Consider the following 18,044-nt stretch of genomic DNA (forward strand, 5'->3'; position numbering starts at 1 on the left):
CTCTGGCGTAACTTCACTTTGAGATTTGAACATTTTTCATTTTTCAAATCTTTAATAAGGGGAAGGGTAGTGAGACGGTTTGAGGTTGTGCGTGTCTGTCTGTGCTGATTAATACGTATACTCAGATCCATTATTTGTGGACTAAGAACTTGTTTGAAGTCATTCCAGATAGAATTGTCAGTTTAATGCTTCCTAAATGTTACAGCAAGAAGGAGGGAGTGTGATAAGTAATGACAGATACTCAAAAAACCTGAGAAATGAGTCCTCAAAAACATGGACTTGTGTTCTTCCAAACAAGAAACTCAATTTTTCTTTTTTAAATAATGCCCGTCAAAGGCTTTATGTTTTTGTTGCTACATACTAAAACAAACACACAAACAAAAATTGTGACACGAATTCCATAAATCACAGTTTTGGGCAGGAGCATCAGCAGTGTATAGTTCAATCCACTTTATTTTTGTATTTAGTGGTCATAACTTTGAACAAAAAAACATATTGGATATACAAAGGAATCGATTGTATTTCCCCAAGTGCTATAGTTTTGAGTGTTCTTACACAAAGAGACTAAAAAGTGTGATATGTTGCCAATCACCCAGTATTGATTACTGCCTGCTTATAGTGCAGACAAATGATAGTAATATTGACGAGTCGTTAGAAAAACAATGTAACATTATAGCAGGCTTATGAACTACCTGCCCCTTTCTCCATTTTGTTTATAAAATTGATATTCTGCCAGTGTAAACATGCAATGAGTTGGATCAGAAATTGTGTCTGCCAGACAGCTGTTGTTTTAGTGAATCATAGTCACTCTGTTTCTGTGTTCACCCTCTATTTTCCCTCTATATCCTATTATTGTTACATTCTCTTCGGGAGGAGATTGTCATCCTATCTCCCTGTTTTATTTCATGTTTCATTTATATTCTTCATTTTTTTTTCATTGGCTGTTTCATTTCCCTCATCTGTTTTCCTAACCCCCAATAGGAACCCTTTGGAATCTGTCCTCCTATGAACCCTTGAAGATGGTCATCATAAACCATGGCCTCCAAACAATGACCAACGAGGTCATTATCCCGCACTCTGGATGGGAGCATGAACCAAACGAGGACTCCAAGCCACGTGACGCCGAGTGGACTACCGTCTTCAAGAACACCTCTGGGTGCTTAAGGTAGGGTCAAAAGTTCACTCAAACATTAAACATGTGTTGTTTTTTTTATATTTGCTTGTATTTCTTCTTCGCACAATAAATGATTAAAACCTCTTTGGGCAAAAAATGTGTTCTCAAAGGACTTAAGTTTCACACAAACATTTAACTCCTACTTTGTAGAGAATGCTTTTTTACTTTGTTTTATATTATCAGGTGAACTTGAGGCTACGCACATAATTTGTTTATTTCTTCTGACCATCATAGACACGCCATTAAAAATGAGCTGGTTCTGAAATGTGTTGCCATCAGTCCCATGTCTGATTTAAACTTCAAATCATATTTACAGAGTAGCAAATGCCGCATTCTGTCCATCCCATCTCAGGGTCTGTGAAATATTATCTTCAGCCGTTTGCAAAGATTATAGAGTGACTCTTGAAATTATTCCTGGCACTAGCTTAGGCCTCCATCTCAGATTTATGTGCTGTAGCAAGTGTACGGGCAATCAAAATAACAGCTCATGATGTTTCCCTGGCTGCTCAACACATAATCCAAAAGGATTTCCTTTTGGAATAAACAATATTTCATATGCCACAATCTCGTATGTGCCTGCATATAATACATTTTGAACATGTTGGCGTCTGTTGTTATATTTTCTGTCATTTATGTTATCTTTCAAATTATTTTTTAGCTTTACACAACTTGAGGGAAATCTGTGTACCTGTAGTAAATAGTCATTTGCCCACAGTAAACTTAGAACTGTGCCGCACACGCGCTAACCACTGCGCCGCCGTGCTGCTTTAATTGAATATTCTGTTTTTAAAATATCAGTTAAGAAGCAAAATGTACCTGTTTAATACTTTGTTTGGGGCGGCCATTTTGAGAGTTGATGTCAAATGATGATGATGTGAATGAATCCCTGGATTCAGCTAACAAAAAATGAAGCATCACTCAAAATGACTTTGCCCAGAGATTAGTTCAAAATTGCTAGGTTTGAAGTAGTCGGAGTCCATATGTATTTGTAAGGAATCATTTTTGTTGAATGAAAATGAAACAGGGGGGAATAAGTGAAAGTTGGCCAATTCAGCATGAAAAAGTTACACATAAGGCATTGCTGTTCACCTCTGCTTTTTTCAAATATTTTCATTTGTCAGTTTCTCTATAAACACAAGATTTTATTGCCCGAACCTATATGTTACTGCTGGCAGAAAACACACAGTCCTTCTGGCAATCTCACTTGCTAGACCCTTGATGCAGGCGGTATCGCTTATGACTCCATGATAACCGTTACCTAGTTTGCAGTTTCCTAGATGCAGCATCTATGCCAGGGGCCAGGAACTTTTTTGACTCAAAGAGCCATAAAAGCAAAATATATTAATTTTATTTTGGAAAAGAGCCACAACATATATTATGAGACAAATTTACTAAATTGCTAAACCCGCGCCCCAGACAAAAGCTTAGTCTTCAGCACATTTATTTTTGATGATTTGATAAAAATTATGAAAAGAGAATAATGCCAGAGCCCCTGTCCCAAAATCAACAAACATACCACTTTAAACTTGTCTCTTTCTTGCAATTACTCAAGATCCGTTAAACTCATTTTGACCCTTTTTTTTTCATACATATTGTTTTGAAAACCAGATGCAAGCAGTTGTTTTGTAAAAACGTCACAACATTCTGCAAACAGGGAGCCTGATATGCTTGCCTTTGGCGCAGACGGCATAGACCAGCTCAGTAGCCTAGATGGTAGTGTGCCCGCTTTGAGACTGGGAGGTCGCTGGTTCGCGCCTCGACCGAGACATACCTAATTGGTATAATGGCGTCGCCCTCTGGCTGCGGCTGCATCGACTCGCTACAACGGGTCAGGTGTATCGACATTTCGTTCTGTGTACATTGTTACAAAGAATGACAATACAAAGGAAATTATTATTATTATTATAGGGCGAAAGATGGGAGGGAGTGCTTGCACTTTTTGCATAGCTCCACCCATCCCTCCCACTCACCCACTCAAATTACTTTAAACTATCTTCCGGTGTTTTGGCGTATTTACAGTTTGTTCTGGTGATTACATCATAAGGTATCTGAACACTGAACACAGATTATATAGTGAGCTTTTATATAAAGGATTCTTTAGCGTTGTACAGACAAAACAATTTTTTGTTTTATTTTGGTGTGACACCTTGACTGTAAATTGTAGTGAAAACATGCCTTGTATATTCTGCAAAGTACTGCATTAAATAACAGCTTTGGTTTGGCTTTGTGTGTATCTGAAAAGGATTAAAGGCTAAAGTTTTGAACGAAATAGAGAACATTTGCAAGCATTCAAATTTGTCCCTGAGCCACAGGTACTCATAGAAAGAGCGATACATGGCTCGCGAGCCATAGGTTCCCGACCCCTGATCTATGCCTTAGGATGAGGTGCTTCTTACTGACAAAGAGAATTTCTTTACTCAACGTCAATGACATTTGCAATTATTTCAATTGTACTAGAACGCACCCTCTATTAATTTTTTAATGTTGTGTAGAACTCCATATCTTCCTTCAGAAAGGCTTGTCCTCAAAATTGTTATAATTCTTATATGAATGATTAAATATTTTTTTTTTCTGTTCTTCTAAATTTGAAGACATTTTCAGAGTCTTCTCCAAAGTGTTGGCACTAAATTTGATCCCTAGAATTATACACAATGTCTTGGTAAGTTACTTAAAATGTATCTGTGGTTAACAGAAGGAGGATGTTAGAACCCATTCAGTGACTCAATTGACTCTCTCAATTAAGAGTAGCATTTTTTGACAAATCGAAGTCATTGCCCGCAACTCTCAAGAGTCAATATACTTGGAAGGTCCATTAATCCTTGACTGGTGACGCCTCTTGGCTAACAAATGAAATTAAAAGAAAAAGAGAAGGAAGTGCTGTTTGCGCATGTTAAGGTTTCTCCTGCCATGTAAACCAGAAACTGGAATCTATGTTAGGTTATATCCTTTCTGTTTGAATAAATAATGAATAGTTAATTAAATTTGTATCACAGTTTTAGATCCATAGGTTATGGTCTTTCAATAGAGATTAAGTAATAGGTACAAGTGACAGCCTCAAAATGTGACCACCTCAAATGGCAACAAGTTTGAAAATGACTAGACCAAATTATTTGGCAAATACAAGATTACACACACGCGCACGCACAGACACACACACACACCCACACACACACACACACACACACACACACACACACACACACTGGCTTGCATGCTGTATGATCGGCAGGGCTTCATCCATCTCAATCAACCTCCATCGGTGACTCCAGTTAATTCCTATCTGCTCTTGTCCATAGCAGCTGATAGCCTCATAAGTCTGAGCTGCCTTCAAATTTAGACTTCTGATGAAACTAAAATTGCGGCCATTAAGTACACCTACACCACTTATTAAGATTTAATCCGACCTACTTTTGGCTACTTTGAGCAGAAATGCATTATACTGAGTTATGATTGTCTGAAAAGAGTACAATATGTTAATTTAAATTATGTATAAAATGTTGATCATATGAAATAATTGCTAGTATTAATGTGTAAAAGTATAGATATGTTTGCATGTTTTTCTTCCTGGTATTTATCGAGCAGCGTGGTGCTCATCGAGTAATATTTGCTTGGAGATGGCTACAATATTTGTTTGGGTGAGATGAGCTGCATGTATTGCTATCTGTAAAGTCCCTATTATTTGTATATTATTTTTAAGATAAATATACTGTATGTATGTTTCAATCAATAAATTGGTACAGATTAATCATGATCTTTGCCTCATCTAGAATATATTCGTAACCAGGGAGAGTTCATTTTTTTGTACTACTGAAATGTGTCTTAAAGACTTTTGAGGGTTTAAGTATCTAAAAGAAATAATATACAGCGGAACCTCGGTTTTCGAATGCCTCTCAGTTTGAACAAATCGTTTTTCGACCCCAAATTTTGAGACATTTTTTCGAACGCCGGGACGCTAGGGGCGATGCTGAGCGGTGTACGGGTGTAGATTGCCCCCACCCCTCGTGAAGAACTGTTGTCACGTGACCGCGCACTTCTTTTTGCTTGCAAAGGTAAAAAATCCTATTCATAAATCTTTTCTTTATCCTTTAACCGCTCACCACTTGTTGTGGAGACCCCGGTGCTAAATGACGTGTAAACGACCAGATTTTTTTATTTTTACACGTTCATGTTAGCGTAATCTTTCGTACGGAAGATTACGCTAACGCGAACGTACGATTAGCCTGGGTTAGCTTCATGTTTACGTTCATGGTAAGCCTTCAAGGATTTGGAACGGATTAAAATGATTTTACATTACTTTTAATGGCAAAAACGATTTTCGGTGATCGACCAAATCGGTTTTCGAACAGGGGTCTGGAACGGATTATGGTCGAGAACCGAGGTTCCACTGTACCATAAAAATATTCAGGAACTGCTGGCATTCCTGTAAATTGGTCACACTAATTTTCAAATTTTTACATTAACATCAAGCCAGTAACATATGAACGTTTTTATTTGCAATGAACAGCAAAAATGCAGAACCAGGCATGAAAAATGTAATAAAAAAAATGAATGTAAGTCTTTTTATTTACAGATGATCAGCGCCAACTGTCTCATTAGCAGAGAATAAAAGATCTTGCATAGTATAACACCGCTCATATGTGTATGAGATCTGGACTAGGGATCGACCGATATTGTTTTTTCAGGGCCAATGCCGATACCATAGTATTAAGAGGAGGCCGATAACCGATATTTAGAGGCGATATTTGTTTGCTGTAAAAGTTTCAAAATTGGCGTAAGAAATGTTTAATAATGAAAAAGAAACCAAGAATATTTGTTAGAAATTTTGATAAAAGTAATAGCTCTCTGAAAACTTTACAATAAATAAATTAAAATTTCAAGACAGATTAACTAATCTTTCACTTAGATTACAAAGTAACTGTGCAGGAAATAAAACAACGCCTAGCAACAAGTTGTATAAAGGTACATAAAAACATATATAACTACCTGATTTTTTTTTTTACAATAAATAAATAAAAATGTAAATACAACCAACTTGACTTGAATTAAGTTAAGATTTCAACAAACAGGCGTTGCAGTAGAATGAGATGGAGTCTCAGGCGGCTGCATCTGTGACTTATTAATAATCGGTTAAAAAAAAGAAGAAGCCAATACCGATATCCGTCAAATTCCCAAATATCGATGCTGATAATCAGACCGTCTGATAATCTGTCAACTTCTTCTTTAGACTAAATCCACATTCAACAGTAAACATATGTTTCCACCTTACTATAAATCGAATTATCCATGTTATCATTTGTTTTTAAATATAACTTTTACAACCATATTTTGTTACTGGAAACAATAATCAATAGTGCTGATGTAACTCAAGCAGAACCTCCGTGCTACGCCTCCAGGTCACCTTTCCAAGGACAACAGCTCTGCTGTCCGAACTAACAGATTCACTATCCATAATTCTTCTTACAAATACATCTGTACCCCAAAATACTTCAAAAATGAAACAGCTGGCAGTAAATCTCATTCTTTATGCTTCCAAAGATTTGGCTGTCAAATATATCCATGCTGGTTTCTCCTTGGGTTCATTTACAAGCGTACTCAAGACCATTGTCTGGCAGTAAAATACTGATAGGACCACTTCATATAAGATTGAAGACATTTGCAGGCATGTTCAATAGACAATCTGGACAATTAGTCACAGTAACATGAAATGTGACTGCAATCTGGATTTGAGAAGTTTTCAATTTCGATTTTGCGATTTCACACCAAGCTAAACACATCGCATGCACTTCTGGTCTTACTGTTATGTACAATATCCAGCATTGTTGGTGTTTCATGAAACTCAATACTTTAAATAGTAGTCCAGTGGTCCAACCTGTTTGTTGGATAGAAAGAGGGATTATATGTAGTATATGTCTAATGGATATGAATATTAGAGAACATTTTATAAAGAATTGAATAATTTTGAAATAATACCATCTTCACTGCTCAACACTTTAAGGACATCTCGTTGCGGCTATATCATGCTACTACAACACTTTTTCACAAATTGTATGAGGCATTTCAACAAAAAAAATGCTGTTTTTCAAAAAAATGCACTGATCATAATTAGAGAACACTTTCAGGTGTTTTCCACTAAGTGGCTCTTATGTAGCACACGGTGCTAATTTTCTTGATTATCTGTCAACCCCTGTTTAACTGGCATTCTAACTGGCAGTTTCACTGACTTTGCAAGATGGTGGGCCTTTCTAAAGTGACTGAAAACCTCCGACAGCGGATTGTCCAGACGAAAACTAAAGGGATGACACTTTCAACCTTAGCAAGACAAGCTTCAAGAATATGTAATCTTTACAAAACGACAAACTCATTCCCTCATCTCCCAAGAAGGCTGGTAATCCACGTAAGACAAATGCAAGAGAAGACAGGTGTGGAGAATGTCAATGGGTAATTGTTTTCACACTGCAGGTGGTATTGCTTGCCAATTCAGTGCTGAACATGGTGAGGATCTGTCTCGCTATACACTTTCTCGCTTTTTAGGAGCATTTGGACTGAAGGCCCACATTGCAGTGATTATACCTCATTAACAAAAAAATCTAAAAGCTCGACTGAGCATTACTGAGGAGCATGTTGTGTAGCCAGAGGACAATTGGTCCAGAGTTTACTACAGCGATGAAAGCCAATTTAATGTATTTGGGTCTGATAGGAAGCATTAGGTTGAGCGACACGTTGTAAAAATACTAAACCCAAAGTGTGTAAAAAAGTCCCAGTTAAAGGTGGAGTAGGAAGTTTAATGGTTTGGGGCATGTTTTCTCCAGCACATTTCAGTTTTCCATTGTGTTGCTTCCTGCAATTTTTCTACCGGACTTAATGAGGTTTGTATAATTGTATTGTGTGTCTTGGATACACTCATAAATTACATCCCTAATGAGTTGTGAGCCCAAGCTATCCTTAACGAACATTAAAGCCTTTACTTTTAAAGCCAATCAGGAAACAACAAATGATTGTATGACCGAATTCTGCTTGTGGAAGTTTTTCTCGTAGGCTTAAGTCATACAAAGGCATCTATTGTTATCAATCTCAATTAACAATTTAACCAAACTAAAAATTGTCTCCAGTTTGATGATTTTGTTTTTTAGTGAACAATTGTGGACAGAAAAGAATAACACTTACGATACGTTAATTCTGTTTATAATATTGGACAGATGGGAAGGAGATTTCATAGGATGCTAGTTCCTCATTTTGACTACTATTGCGCTCTATCTTTTGTTGTTTTTACAGATTTGTCGCTATCTGCCAATTGTGTTGCTGTTCTTTGTTTCCCACATCCCTTAGGGCTGATCAGTTGTTTGTAACCTTGAAGATTAATGAATAGAAGAGGCGGTGGCCGGCATAAATGGGGAATGTGATTCTCTAATCTGAAGGACCCTCTCCATTTCTCCTTGCGAGTTCAAAATCCATTGATGTCTTATCTCCCCAATTTAAGTGTCAACTAATGTTTAAACATAACTTATCATTACTGAAACCTAACTCAGACCGATTGTAAATATATACTGGACTGTCTCAGAAAATTAGAATATTGTGATAAAGTTCTTTATTTTCTGTAATGCAATTAAAAAAACAAAAATGTCATACATTCTGGATTCATTACACATCAACTGAACTATTTCAAGCCTTTTATTATTTGAATATTGCTGATTTTGGCTTACAGCTGAAAAAAACTCAAAAATCCTATCTCAAAATATTAGAATACTTCCCCAGACCAAGTAAAAAAATAATTTTATAACAGCAAAACTAAATCAAACATTTGAAAATGTGCATTGATGCACTCAGTACTTGGTTGGGAATCCTTTTGCACGGATTACTGCATCAATCCGGCGTGGCATGGAGGCAATCAGCCTGTGGCATTGCTGAGGTGTTATTGATGCCCAGGATGCTTCGATAGCGGCCTTCAGCTCATTTGCATTTGTAGTTCTGGTGTCTTTCATCTTCTTCTTAACTATACCCCACAAATTCTCGATGGGGTTCAGGTCAGGGGAATTAGCAGGCCAATCAAGGACAGTGATGCCATGATCAGTGCACCAGTTACTGGTGGTTTTGGCACTCTGGGCAGGTGCCAGATCATGCTGGAAAATGAAATCCTCATCTCCATAGAGCTTTTCAGCAGATGGAAGCATGTAGTGCTCTAAAATCTCTTGGTACACAGTTGCAATTACTCTGGACTTAATGAAACACAGTGGACCAGCAGCTGACATGGCTCCCCAAACCATTGCTGACTGTGGGAACTTCACACTGGATTTCAAGCAACTTGGATTTTGCTCCTCTCCAGCCTTTCTCCAGACTCTGGTGCCTTGACTTCCAAATGAAATGCAAAACTTGCTTTCGTCTGAAAAGAGGACTTTGGACCACTCTGCAACTGTCCAGTGCTTCTTCTCCATAGCCCAAGTCAGACGCTTCTTCCATTGTCTTGAGTTCAGAAGTGGCTTGACCATGGGAATACGGCTATTGTAGCCCATTTCCCGGACACGTCTGGGAACTGTGGCTTTTGATACCTGGACTCCAGCTTCAGCCCACTGTCTTTGAAGCTCCCCCAAATTCTGGAAGCGGCTCTTCTTCACAATTTTGTTAAGGCTGCGGTCATCTCTCTTGGTTGTGCAGCGTTTCCGGCCACATTTTTCCCTTCCAACAGACTTTTTGTGGATATGCTTTGAAACTGCACTCTGTGAACAGCCTGCTCTTTGAGAAATTTATTTTTGTGTCTCACCCTCCTGATGGAGGGTATCAATGATGATCCTCTGGACAGCAGTCAGATCAGCAGTCTTTCCCATACTTGTGATTTAGTTTACTGAACCAAGCTGAGTGTTTTTAAGGCTCAGGAAACCTCGCAAGGTTTTTCGAGTTAATTAGATGATTCAGGTGATTAGTTGAATAGCCTACTTGTATACTTTTTCATGATATTCTAATATTTTGAGATAGGATTTTTGAGTTTTCTTAAGCTGTAAGCCAAATTCAGCAATATTAAAATGATAAAAGGCTTGAAATAGTTCAGTTGATGTGTAATGAATCCAGAATGTATGACATTTTTGTTTTTTAATTGCATTACAGAAAATAAAGAACTTTATCACAATATTCTAATTTTCTGAGACAGTCCAGTATATATATATATATATATATATATATATATATATATATATATATATATATATATATATATATATATAAATATGTGTGTGTTTGTGCTGTACTCTACATGCCACAAAATTGCAAACATTACAACATTCAAAGATTTGGGGTTGAAGAAGCAAGGAAACAGTAGTGCGTCCTGAGTTGCATGGTGGGGATGGTGCCTTGCTTAAACAGCTCCTTGGCAGAAGGCCAGATTACCTCAGAAACTATCATTTTGTCTGCACTGGGACTCAAATATATGTTCCGACCGCTCGAAAGCTCAAGTAGCTACCAATAAGCTATTGCTGTCCCATTCCTTTAGTTGTATAAGACCACACTTGTTCAACATTGTTTTCATCAAAACATTTTTTTTCACTGTATATTAAAAAATGTATTTTACCCTCAAATGACAAATGGAGTCTACAAAATCATATCACCCAAAGCCCAAATTGAAATATATTACTCTCTGCGCAAATAAATATGCAAACATATTACAAGGGTGTTTTCAGGCAGAACTATGTGTGTGCTCTTTTCTTAAATTTATTAATAAGTATAAATGTGTTTTCTAGAAACGTAAGCTCGGATGGTGCTGAAGCTCGACGCAGACTAAGGGAGTGTGACGGGTTGGTGGACGCTCTGCTGCATGCCCTCCAATCAGCTGTTGGAAAGAAGGATATGGATAATAAGGTTGGTTTGGCTGGCTAGCACTTTAAGCTCGGTTAACAATAGTATACAAGCTGAACCTGACACTTTTTGTTTGCCGTCCCCTTCCTAGTCTGTGGAGAACTGTGTATGCATCATGAGGAACCTTTCCTACCACGTTCACAAAGAAGTGCCAGGGGCTGAAAGGTTTCAGGACCCGTCAGCGCCACAGGCCCCTGGCTCTGCCGGCCCACAGAGGAAAAAGAAAGATGATGCTGGCTGCTTTGGGGGGAAAAAGGCCAAAGGTGAGGAAGAAAATATTCTGGCTGTAAATAGTTTCTCGCTTTTGCTAGCACAGTCTAACACAGGCATGTCAAACATAGGCCTCACTGGCCAAATCCGTCTAGTTGGATGATTTAATTCGGCCTGCTGTAAATTTCTGAGAAAAAGCTAGTCGCTGGCTCATGTCCATCAAAAGTTATGATTTCGCTTAACAATATACAAACTAAATGCTCATTCCCGTCGCTAGAGGGTCAGTAAAGGTGTAAAAGAGCTGACACCCTGTCTGGTTTAATGTTAAAGACAATATTGTGCAGTATTTTCTCAGCTTCAGTAGATCTCGCATAGTAGTCTGATCTGATGTTATTTCCCGTTCACTGCTAAAACTCTTACTTTGTATTTCTTTTTTTTTTTTTTTTATTCAAAGCAGTATGACTATTGAGGCAAGCATATTTTTATTCATAGAGCCCACTTGAGTTTATGTTTGTGATGTTCATGGTGAGCTGGTTGGGATGTAAATTGGCATTTACTTAACTGTCAAAATAAACAAATTTTCAACACATACAATGCCAAACATGAAAATATTATTTTTCCGTTGTTTGTGAATAAATGTTTTGTGAATAGAAAAGATCTGTTGTCATCCGTGATCATAATTTGTAGGGTATGTTACAAATGCAGGCTGAATGATAAAGCATAGCACTGAAAAACAAAGCTATACATTAGGCGATGACATTATGTGGTCTGCTCAGCCCTTTGAGACTCCTTGTGAACTTGACTTGACTGATCCGGCCCACCTGAGAACATAAAGTCTGGATCGAGCCCCTGAGCCAAACTGAGTTTGACATGTCTGGACTAACAAGACTAAACAGTTTGTTTAGTAGATCATAACAGTTTCTGTTTGTTTTCTAATTCTCTTACACATACTCCTGTCTATGTAAAAAAGGAATGTGTATTTTGGGATAAGGAGCCCAAACGCAGGATAAACATGCCTATTTAAACAGTCTATTATGCTGTTACTGTATACTCTTGTTTGGTATTCTTTGGCAAATAAGGTACATGAAGTCTTATCGAGAGAAGAAACAAGGAAATGTTGGCAACTGTACAATTTATACTTAACAATCTGGAGCCCCAAAGGCTCGTGAAGGATCTAGCAAGAGCCGCAACAGCCTGGTACCTACCCTATGAGCATGCTGGTCACACACTGTGGGATGGAATAGCAACTCCTAACCAGAGTTTTTGCAATTCACAAGCAAATTCCATAGCCAAGCTGATCACACTCGTCTAAGGTTAGGGAAACTGGCAGACTGCTTTTTCTCAAACGCTTCTTTTCGAGAGTTTTTGAAGAATGTCAGATTGGTGTCTTCCTGGTATGACATTGACCTTAATCACACATCTCACACTTAACTGTTATGCAAGCATGGATATGTTGCTTGAACCAGCGTAATATTTTGCTCTTGATTTACCCGCACTATAGATCTATGATTCGGATTCCATTACCGACCCTTAATGCGGACCATAACTTTGTCACAGTTAGCGCTAATAAAATCTATTAAAATTGTTTATTAATAGTATTGGCAACGGGTTTAAACATCAATTTGTTGTGTCGCACGATTAATGAGTGCATGCTTGAAGTAACCATTTTGTTGACAGAGGAAACCTTGAGATTGTATTCGGATACACTGGTCATTATTAACCAAATCCATTTATCTAAATCAACTCAAAGTGCTTTATAAAAGTATTGAATGTACAATAAGATGCAGACATGGCAGTTATGAGTAGATGCAGACATCTCATCTCATCAGCCGTACCGCTTATCCTCATTAGGGTCGCGGGGGGGCTGGAGCCCATCCCAGCCATCTTCGGGCAGTGGGCAGGGGACACCCTGAACTGGTTGCCAGCCAATCGCAGAGATGCAGACATATATTTTACAAAAAAACAAACCTTCATATAATTTATTTCATTTAATTTTGCCCCATTTAAGTTATTGTATAGAAATTTTGGGGAAATACATATAAGATTAATGTAAAATCGCTTATTCCATTGCAGAAGAAAGCTATTATGATTGTGCATAACGCTGGGTCTAGAGAACATAAAACTAAACTGTTTTTAAAATATAACATTAAAATGTGAAGATATAAAAACCACAATCACACAAACATTCCGACCAAGTACTCACATTCTCCTCCGATGTTAACCTATAAAAAATCATGTGAATAGCATTCATTTGTCTGTATTTTCATTTATTGTTAAGCTATTTGACACACACTTTGTGTTGTCTTTTAGAACAGTCTATTGTTTTGTGTGCTATTTTTCTACCATCAAAAAATTTAAAATTAAAATTAAGAGAAGGAATAGGACAAAATTGAGTCAAAATAAGCCTCAACACTTAAAGTAACTGCGGGGCGGAGACAAATTTTAAGTGGTACATTTATATTGATATGGGACAAAGGCTCTGGCATTATTAATTTTTCATAAATGTCATCAAATTACCGAACCTCACACAGTGAAATAAAACGTGCTGAAGAACTAGCTTTTGTTTGAAGAGTGGGTTTTGCGTTTTTTTTGACTGTCATTAAACATATTGTGTGGCTCTCTCCCAAAAACTCCAAATATTTTTCACTTCTTTGGCTTTTTGGGTCAAAAAGGTTTCTGACCCGTGGTCTAGTGGACAGGGGTTTGCGCTCTCCCTGCCGCAACCCAGGTTCTATTCCTGTTGCATTCAGTGTTATGCACTTGTAATCAGCGATATCTTCTGACTGATCAAATAATGCATTAATACAGTACTTTTTTTTTTCGCAACCCTAGCCCTTACTGTAGTTTGAATTCTGTGCAACTTACCGTCCAATTTACCGTATAGTGCGGACAATAGAGTGCATGTGTGTCTTACTTATCTTTTTTGATCTTTTAATCATCAACATCTAATATGTTGTCAACTACTTAACAGTATTTATGTGTGTTTGTGTGTCCTGCGTCTGTAGTGATTTTGATCAGTGATTTCATACTCAATCCATATCCACCTGCATTGTTGTTTCCAGTCAGATATGATGTCAGGGTGCGTTGTAAGTAACGTCTCCATCTGTGCTCTCCCAAGCAGCACAACACTGTTATCTCCCTGCTGTACAACGATAATGGCTGTCATTAATCAGCCGGCCAATGAAGTGTGAATGCACGTCAACGACCTCCGCTATCTCATGACTCTTTGGAGAAATCCTTTCATTCGTGGGTGTGCAAAACGCACAGCTTCCATGTATACAGTCTTCTAAAGAAACCAATTATCTTCGTGAGCGCTTTGCTATGTGCGAGCGCACGTTAAGTAATGAGTTGTGTGTCGCTGCTGCGGCCCCTCAAGGTGTTCCTTCAAAGAGGAGCATTAAACATCACCATAAAGAAGCACAGAGAAATGACACTACCAGCAGCATTGTGGGTAATTTGTTGCCTTAAGTAGAGCCTATTGCCGCCGTTTCAGTTTAATGTCAAATTCTGTATGAATCAAAAGACAGAGATCCCTTGGTTTTTGCAGTTAATGCGGACCGGAACCGCCCGCAAAAAGTGAAGATCCGCGAAGTAGCGTTCACCTTCATAAAAGCCCCCAAAGGGTTAAACTTACCTCAAGATGACGTCATTACTGACTGAAAGTATACCACTGTAACAAAATAAATGGTAAATGGTAAATGGTCTGCATTTATATAGTGCTCTTCAAGTCAATGAAGACCTCCATAAGCGCTTTACAATGCCTTTCACACTTACCCATTCACACACACACACTCACACACCAATAGCGGCCATGCAGCCATACAAGGCGCCGACCTGCTTATTGGGGGGATTAGGGATTCAGTGTCTTGCCCAAGGACACTTCGACATATAACACGGAGGAGCTGGGAATCGAACCTGCGATCTCTTGATAGTTATAGATCTACAAATAATAGTACACAACACATAATTGCAGTTGAACGAATGGTTTTATTGTCAGTAGTCAAAGGTAAAACAAAATTGGAGGGAGGGTTTCTTCTTTCAGTGCAAGAAAGCATTTTAAAGAGCAGCTTGCTAGCTGCACGTTAGCATCAGGTGTCCTCGAATTGAGCCAAATCGCTGCGATGATTAGAAGAAAACCGTTCAGAATATGGAGGTTTCCCACAAATTGTAGCTCCATGTGATTCGTTACATGGCTAATGGGACTGCCTTCAGAAAGATACAGGGTCCACGGCGGTGGCTTAGCAGAGGATTTAGCCTAGCCTTTAGCAGTAGGCCGGACCTACAGCTATTGCTTTCCAGGCGCGATAACAATCCACAAAGCACCCTTTGGCATTTATTTGCACTCTTTTGACTTTTCTTGGAGTCTAATTTAATTGATAAATTTATTTTCATTATAACGTGCCGCTAAAAGTTTGCGGTCTTTCCCGTTTGTTAATGGAGGGAGCGCCTGCCCGCTGTTTGATTGGCATCATACACCAGCCTATTAAAATGATCTGCATTTATATAGCGCTTTTCAAGTCAATGACTTCCCAAAGCGCTTTACATTGTGCTTCACATTTCCCAATAGCGGCCGTGATCTGTGCAGCCATGTAAGGCGCTAACCTGCTTATTGGGGGTATTGGGGATTCAGTGTCTTACCCAAGGACACTTCGGCATGTAACACGGACAAGCCGGGATTCGAACTGGGATCCCTTAATCCTAAAACGATCGCTCTACCTCCTGAGCTACTGCCGCCCCTATTACAATCACACAGACAGTCACACCCACCCAAACAGTGTGCCCTCCCTAATCACTTCCTATTTTCTGCAGAACACAATGCACCATACATTGATATCAATGACAATAAAGACAAAATCAATTCGAAATCTGCAAAGAAGTTAACCAGTGATAAGCAGAGTGTGAATTAGCGAGGGGTATCTGTATACTATTATGAGAAGAACTTGGGATGCACAAATAAGAACATTTGGAGCCAAAACTTAAAAACGCTCTGCGAAATACCAAAACGGTAACGCTCAATTCAATTGTTAAAGGTGGGGTGCATCACTTGAGGTTTCCTTAAAAGGTTAATAGACAAATAGTTTTTCTGTTAAATATGTGTTAACAACGCCCAGGTAAATTCAAAGAACCTTTGTGCTTTATTTCCCTCTGTGCCTCTCTGCTTTTATCTTACTTTTATCAGAGCTGTATAGGACAGAACACATTCGGTGGGAAGAATTGTCACTGGGGGAAGTGCTGGAGAGTGATCGCCATGCTTTTCGCTGGATTTCTTTTCTATTTGTCTGTGCAGCATTAAAATGGGAAAGGAAAGTAACAGCTTTCTTCAAGTAGAGTCTAAACGCCAATTCAAACCCCATTAAGGATGAAAATTAGTTTATTGAAGCGCGTCTAAAATTGTATGTACTTGCACACGCATCATGAATGAACTGACGGAGGCTGCAGTGATGACACAAAACAGAAGATAGCGGCAGAGAGTAACAACGTTTTAAATTCCATACAGCTCCTATAAAAAAGCTAGCAGCTAACAAAAATATGGAAAGAGAAGGACACATGATTTTTTTAAGAAAATAGGATACTTATAAGAGCTAAGTGACGCTCCCATTTGACAGTGTCCACAATCTCCTTCATCTTTGTGTGCAAAAAGAAAAGTAAGCTGCCGTGTTGTGCATAAACATCTTCGCATAGCTCGTCTCACCTTAGAAGCCTTTTTTTCAGTGTTATTTTTTGTTTTGACCGAAACCGAAACTGCTCTTTTAGTTATTTTCTGGCAGATCTGGTTAAAGTGTCTTTTCCTTTCTTTTCTTTTTGAAAGTACTTCACTTCTTCGTGCACAAACTCCTCCCTAAAATAAAACCCAGCTTTGATGGGCTCAGCTCACTTTAGACGTGATGTGTTCAGAACATTGTTCTTTTGAAAACCTTTTTTCAGTTTTACGTAATATTTTTGCTGAAAATGCACTTTTGGTCATTTTTGGAAGAAATATTTCAGTACATCCCTAACAAGAACCAGCAGAGAGGTTCTAGATTTGACTATTTAATGAGATTAAAGTCAGGTCTGTTTTTGTTATGGTTTTTTTCCCCTTTGGTGTAGCGAGTTTAACAAAAACCTTTTTTCGATACAGTCTGGCACCTTGTGCTGTCTCCAATTTGTCTGTAGCAATGAATTGAACAGCTCTGGTCAAAGTGTATTCTTTCTCCTTTCCTCCTTGAAAGTAATTCACTTCTTCACCCTCTTTTGTGTGTTAGGTGTCACTCTCATGATTTTTTTTTTTCCAGATAATAATTTCTGTTCTTTTTACAAAGCCCTTTGACATGCAAGCATGGCTTTTTTTCACCATGCCCCTTCTCTCTTTTCTGTGCTTTGTCTTTTTTTGGCTGCTGCTACCATGGCTAACTGTAGAGGAATGGTTTAATCAAGGTGAGTGCATCATATGACCTTCTTCTTTGGTCCGACCCGTTCTCCCTGCTCTCATCCCCTACTATATCAAGAAATTGGTTGGTTGTATCCATTTCATTAGCATTATTGTACTAATGTACCATCCGACATAGCCACTTACAAATATTTGGAAAATAACTTAGAGGTTGGGTTTAAATTATGTCGTGGGCTCAGTCAGGAACATTTCAAAGCTGTTGTAATATTTATGTAACCTAGCCATTTTAATTGGCCTTCATGTTAATGTCATGTCCATTAGGCTCCTATGTCTTTTATCACAAAACAACTCCCCACTCCATTATGTCAATTCAAAAAATATAACCTTATGGTTGAAAGGGGCAATTATGGCACATAATTGAGTTATTAAGATTATGGATTTATGTATATAATT

The 18,044-nt window shown here is 38.3% G+C and overlaps 1 protein-coding gene across 7 annotated transcripts in view; it reads left to right on the plus strand.

Annotated features, from left to right (window-relative positions):
• arvcfb (ARVCF delta catenin family member b) overlaps positions 1–18,044 on the plus strand; it is a 286,399-nt gene that overhangs the window by 223,179 nt on the left and 45,176 nt on the right. For 5 of the 7 annotated variants that reach the window (XM_088335601.1, XM_088335596.1, XM_088335598.1 and 2 more), the window contains 4 exons: positions 982–1,165; positions 10,900–11,017; positions 11,106–11,277; positions 17,621–17,638. In XM_088335601.1, coding sequence (XP_088191727.1) covers positions 982–1,165; positions 10,900–11,017; positions 11,106–11,277; positions 17,621–17,638 — 492 coding nt within the window. The remainder of the gene's footprint in view (positions 1–981; positions 1,166–10,899; positions 11,018–11,105; positions 11,278–17,620; positions 17,639–18,044) is intronic. The other 2 variants (XM_088335599.1, XM_088335600.1) reach the window with 1 other exon arrangement.

Source organism: Urocampus carinirostris, chromosome 5, assembly GCF_059441175.1.
Source record: "Urocampus carinirostris isolate Australia breed hairy pipefish chromosome 5, RoL_Ucar_1.0, whole genome shotgun sequence".
In the NCBI taxonomy this organism is placed as follows: domain Eukaryota; kingdom Metazoa; phylum Chordata; class Actinopteri; order Syngnathiformes; family Syngnathidae; genus Urocampus; species Urocampus carinirostris.